Source organism: Aotus nancymaae, unplaced genomic scaffold (genome assembly GCF_030222135.1).
Source record: "Aotus nancymaae isolate 86718 unplaced genomic scaffold, 86718_ANA_hifiasm-v0.15.2.pri h1tg000043l, whole genome shotgun sequence".
Lineage (NCBI taxonomy): Eukaryota > Metazoa > Chordata > Mammalia > Primates > Aotidae > Aotus > Aotus nancymaae.
Genome location: NW_026988457.1, coordinates 3,415,163 through 3,421,162, shown reverse-complemented (window position 1 = coordinate 3,421,162; position 6,000 = coordinate 3,415,163). Strand labels below are relative to the sequence as shown.

The window sequence follows — 6,000 nt, the reverse complement described above, 5'->3', positions numbered from 1 at the left end:
CATCAGGAATGGCTTAAAAGCAAAAATGACATTCCAGTTATTCCACACATAAATCCCTGATGTTAACATCCTTAGCCTAAAAATAGCCATTTGGAAGGAAAGCCCTATTTCAAAGCAAAGGAAATGTAATTAAGACAATAACTGGTCCTGGAAATGTCAGACTCAAAACTGAGTTCTTTAGATGGCAGTCAATTGTAAAATAATACCTCTGATTTGTTACATAATAAAACATAATGGCTTTATAAACTTTATATAAACATACTGTCAACTTCTGATGGTTTCCTCTTAAAAGGGTAGCTTTGAAGTAACTATTTTTTTTTTGAAACTGTATTTACCAAGCTGCTAACTTTTTTCTCTGATTTCATTCATTCCTTTTCCCCATTCGCCTCCCCATTCCCAGTCTAGACTAATGAACACAATATTTGACAAATCAGGAACTTACACAAAGATCTTTTATTTGTGGTTAGACTTACACAGTTCCAAAAAGTAAACATAATTAACAAAACACTTAAACATACCAGAGGAGGTGCCCCGGTATCAGTAGAAGGCACTGAACAGACCACAGAAGAAAGCTTGACATGGATCTTCATATGTGAATGCCAGCTTCAATCCTGTCAAATGAACACGCTGTTCTCTCAGTGGTAGCAGTTAGTAGGCCAGAGCAGAACTGGAGACTCTTTTCCACTGGTGTAGGCAGCCAGGCTCTCCAGAAGTAGTATTATAGATGACATGAAGGTGACTACCATGATAGCAATGACAACAATCTCAGTTACAATGACAAAGCTTGAGGCCATCAGTAGAAGCTTGATGCGATCTAGAAATCCTTATGGAGCCTCTCATCAGCTGGTCATCCCTGATACATCCTTTGGATGGGATGGGCCACATAATCCATTCTCACAAAACTGAATCCAATGCATTGCGTTATCACTGCAACACACTAGATCTGGTAGTTGCTAATTTTGAAAAATGGTAAGTACTATTACATCATTTTAGAAATGAGTCAAATCTACGCTACAAGAAAAACATATTAACACACAGGTACTTTTGGTAGTATGCCTTTAAACTTTGTGCTTGGCTATAAAAAGCATTATAAGCAGTTAACAAATAACAGTTTTTATTAAAAAGAAAAAAAAAGAAGTACTTTACTGTACCAAAATTTGTTTACGACATATTAAATCAAATTTTATGCAAATACCTTTACAAAAACTGAATTGGATAATTAAACAGAGTGCTTTTTATACATTAATACTGAATATGTTAAATTATTATATATTAAAGACATAATTTGAAAACTAGAGCTGTTTCAAAATACTGTGCTCAAATGTCATTTTTTGGAAACCCAGAGAAATTACCAGACACTATGTTGTCCTTCCATAACGGGGTTCTCTTCTGAGTCAGTAGAGTCATTAAGTAGCATTCAAAAAAAAAAAAAAAAAAAAGAGTAAAACATAAGGTCCAAATTTAATTTAATTCACTTCCTGAGACTCACATAGAGCTGGCTGACTTGAACAAACACATCACCATTGTTGAGGACACTATTTCCTGGCAGCATCCACTACACTTTCATGTTACAGGAAGGCCATAAAGATAGGGCTTCAGGGAGACGCAGAACACAGACGAACTTCTAAAGCAATAGGAAGCTCTAGCAGAAGACCTCATTCTCTTTTTATGAGGCACAAACAGCAAAAGAATAGATAAAACACAACCACCATGATTACAGACTTCAGGGGATTTCATATCTAGACTCCCATGATGTTTTATGTACAGTATTATTCCTTAATACAGCATTATTCCTACTGAGTTCCCAGAAAATTTTCATCATCAATAATATGATTTAAAAGTTCATACCATTGTAATATCCATGTCAAAAGACTTTCACTCTTCTTTTTATATATACAAATAGAACTGCAGTCACATCTCCCCAGGCTCATGCTCAACTGAAATTTCCATTATAATGAAGAGAGAGAACAGGAAAGGGACTTCTGGTACCATTTATTTTCCTGTAACAATAATAAAACTGCTGTATCACAGCTTGGAGAATACACAGTCATCACTGCATGTTACAACAACTGTGTAAGTCAAAAGCAAGTGATTATTTCCCAGAAACAATGTTTCTCCTATGACCCCTTTTCCCTCTGTCAGAAAATACCATACACAAAATATCGCCCTAAAGTCAGGAAGCGTCCAATGCCATGTGGCAGACAGAAGTGTTGTGAGCACAGCACAGCAGGACGAGGCCAGTCCCTACTCCGTTCCCTGTGCAGGCTATGCCCATAGGCCACCCTGCTTTATAACTCCTCTCTAAAACCTTTCTGTGTCTCCTGCCCGGCTTTGTCTTCCTCACTGGGTGCCAACCATGTGAAATACACCTTCACTGGATCGATGTTCCAGTGTTTGTGGAACGATATGGGAACCTGATGAGAAAGGTAGTCCTTAGGGTAATCCACCGGCCGAGCCTGCAGGAAGAATAAACAGTTAGGCTTCCTTGTTGATTGAACATAATTTTGCTGCAGAATAGCATATGAATTTATACAGTGGACTGCTTTGCTTCACTATTTAATATTGACTATGGGAATCTAAAAGCAAAAAGGAAACGATTTTCTATCTTTCCTGTAACTCCAGGTTCTTTGCTTTTGTGTCTCCAATTACCTAAATACCCCAAATGCACTGCTTTTTGCTTCTATGTTCCATAGTCTTGCCTATGGGAGATTCCTGAACCACAGTAATAAATATAAAAAGCTTTCCTTGGTAAGTCAGTTAAGTTACTATTATCACTTCTGCACAAAGGCAGAAAAACTGTTACGTTCCAGGTACTTCTAAGGAAACTCTGGCCATATGTGGATTGTCGGGGGCTGGGGCAAGGAGTTCTCAAATTCCGTTTGGCCTGTCTACTGGTCTAATGTGTAATAAGGTGATGTCTTTCGAAGAAAGAAAACAAGGAGCTCACTGGGGAGAAGGCTAACGTAACTCACACTCTCTTCCTGTCTAAGTATCTAGTCTAGTTCGAGAGGTGTAAATGACTGGCAAGTAACTCAAAACAATTTGCAAAATGACCTAAAAACTTTTTGTATTATCTACATTGCAAAATTCTCTAGAAGTTAGAAAATAAAACTTAAGCAGCATTAGATACAGGTTAGAGTGGTAAGACTGAAGAAGTAACCTATAGGGTTAAAAGGAAACTGAAATCAGATACTATTTTGTTTGCTCTAAGCAAAGCATCCAGTTCCTCTCAGTAATCATCTTTTTTTATTTTTTTGAGACAAAGTTTCACTCTGCCGCCCAGGCTGGAGTACAGTGGCACAATCTCGGCTTACTGCAACCTCTGCCTCCCGGGTTCAAGTGATTCTCCTGCCTCAGCCTCCCAAGTGGCTGGGATTACAGGCATGTGCCACCATGCCTGGCTAATGTTTTGTTATTTAGTAGAGATGGGGTTTTACCATGTTGGTCAGGCTGGTCTCGAACTCCTGAGGTCAGGTGATCCACCCGCCTCGGCCTCCCAAAGTGTTGGGAGTCCAGGCATGAGCCACCTCACCCAGCCAGTAATCATCTTAAATTTATTAATTTATATGGGCCATCTGTTTTATTCAATACTAAAATTGTCTTGACTGTTACAACTAAATGTGATGCATTTTAAAAACAAGTCTTTTGTAGGTTACTATTTTATTACAGTCTGCCTAAATCTTTGATATGAATACTTAAACTGCCTTAAATGGTTTACAGAATCCCTTTGTTAAATTTTATCTCATTTAACCCTAGAAACAACCCTGTAAAATGGACAGAATATTATGATTCACTTCCAATTTACTGCTGAGGAAACCAGAGCTCCCAGAAGTAACATGACTAGCAAACACTGGAATAGTGACCAGAGAGAGGTGCCCGGCCCAGGGCACCTGCTGCCTGTGCTCAAGCCGTCTCACCACCGGCCGGGCACACTCAGCAGCACTTCGCCTAACCTAGCTTCCCTGGTACAAATATACTGCTCAGATGAGTGTTCCCACAATAATATCTGTGGAGAAAGGTTCAAAATAATGTAGGGGGAGAACTTTCACAATTGCTATTTTTAAGAAATTGTAACTGCTCATGGAGTTAAAAATCTAAAAGGATCCCCAGAGCGGGGCTGGCCGACCGCGGGCTGGTCGGCTCGGTGGCTTTGAGAAGGTTGGCCCCCGTTGCTCCGCTCTGGGTCTTTTTCTGATCGATGTGGTGATGTTAAAAAAAAAAAAAATCTAAAAGGAATTTTAAAAGGAAAAAACAGTGGAACAGATAAAAAAATACACACTGGAATACAGTCTGAGTTGGGAAAGTTTTGAATATTAGTTGAGGAATTCATGTGTTATACAACGTTTCTTTGCAAGGCCTTCTGAGAGTTTACTGGCAAGGAAGAAAACCAAGGAGAAACATCCTTGCAATTCCATTAGAAGATAATTCCACAATGATCCCAGAAGAAATACAGTAGTTCCCCCTCATCCATGGTTTCACCTCCTGAAGTGTCAGTATCCCACAGTCAATTTTAGTCTGAAAATATCAAATGGAAAATTCCAGAAATATACAATTCGTTAAGTTTTAAGTTGAGGGCCCTTCTGAGTATCAGGATGGAATCTGGGGCTGTCCCACTCCATCCTGCACTGGACATGAATCCTCCCTTTGTCCAGCATCTCCATGCTGTCTACACTCCCCACCCCTGAGTCGCTAGAAGACACCTCATTATCCAGTCAACTGCAGCAGTATCACAGTGCTTTGTGTTCAAGGAACCCTTATTTTACTTAAGAATAGCCTAAAGCAAGAGTAGTGATGCTGGCCTATGGTTATAATTGCTCTATTTTATTATTACTTATTGTTGTTAAATCTCTTACTCTGCCTACTCTCTAAGTAAACCTGATCTTAGGGATGTAAAGTATAAGAAAAAGCAGAGTATACGTAGGGTTCAGTATATCCAAGGTTTCAAACATCCACTGGGGGGCTTGGAATGTATCCCCTGTGGATAAGGAAGGACTACTGTAAAAGCAATGGAAACAAATCCTTGCTTGTTTTTCACCTTAAAAAATGAACTGCTGAAGATAGAAATGCATCTAACAGAAAAAAAAAACCTTAACATCTTCCCCTCTATTAATGCAGATTCTAGAAGTGATTCACTGCATCTCAGGGAGCCCATGCATGCATGAAAAGAGGTGGATTAGTAAACATTACAATGTGCAGGTCATTTTGGACACATGAGGTCATGGAAAAGCATTAGACAAAACTAGAAAAGTGAAATACATCCAAAATGGTATCTTTAATACCAGGAAGTCTACACAGTCACTAATAATCATATCTCTATGCCCAAAATGCCAAGAGGAAATCCCAAACAGGCAGGGCGAGGGGTGGAAGGACTTGAGGAACAGAGGCAGAGCGTGGTGAGCACCTGCATGCAGGAAGAGCGAGTGGCTGAAACTGCATAACAAAGACCTACAGCTGGGCACGGTGGCTCATGCCTGTAATCCCAGCACTTTGGGAGGCTGAGGCGGGTGGATCACGAGGTCAGGAGGTTGAGACTATCCTGGCTAAGATGGTGAAACCCTGTCTCTACTAAAAATACAAAAAATTAGCCAGGCGTGGTGACACACACCTGTAGTCCCAGCTACTCGGGAGGCTGAGGCAGGAAAATCACTTGAACCCGGGAGGTGGAGGTTACAGTGAGCCGAGATCATGCCACTGCACTCCAGCCTGGGTGACAAAGCGAGACTTTGTCTAAAAAGAAAGACCAGACCAGACCAGACCTACATTGGATAAAATTAGAACCTTTCATCTGTAAATATTGGAGCACACTAAATAGGGCAAGAAATGGAGACTAAAATCGCATTTCCTTAGACAAATGCATTTTTATAACTGTATTGAGAAATGATTTCCATACCATACAGTTCACCCACCATAATCGTGGTCTAAAACTTTTAGGAAATTTCCAGAGTTGGGCAACCACCAACCATTGCACACTGCCATGTCCATTAGTGGCACATAATTTTG

The 6,000-nt window shown here is 40.0% G+C and overlaps 1 protein-coding gene across 1 annotated transcript in view; it reads right to left on the bottom strand.

Moving 5' to 3' along the window:
* Window positions 1-435: 435 nt before the first annotated feature.
* The window catches only part of B3GLCT (beta 3-glucosyltransferase), a 121,407-nt gene continuing 115,842 nt past the window's right edge, over window positions 436-6,000 (bottom strand). The window contains exon 15 of the mRNA XM_064361733.1: window positions 436-2,456. Coding sequence (XP_064217803.1) covers window positions 2,289-2,456 — 168 coding nt within the window. The 3' untranslated portion in view covers window positions 436-2,288. The remainder of the gene's footprint in view (window positions 2,457-6,000) is intronic.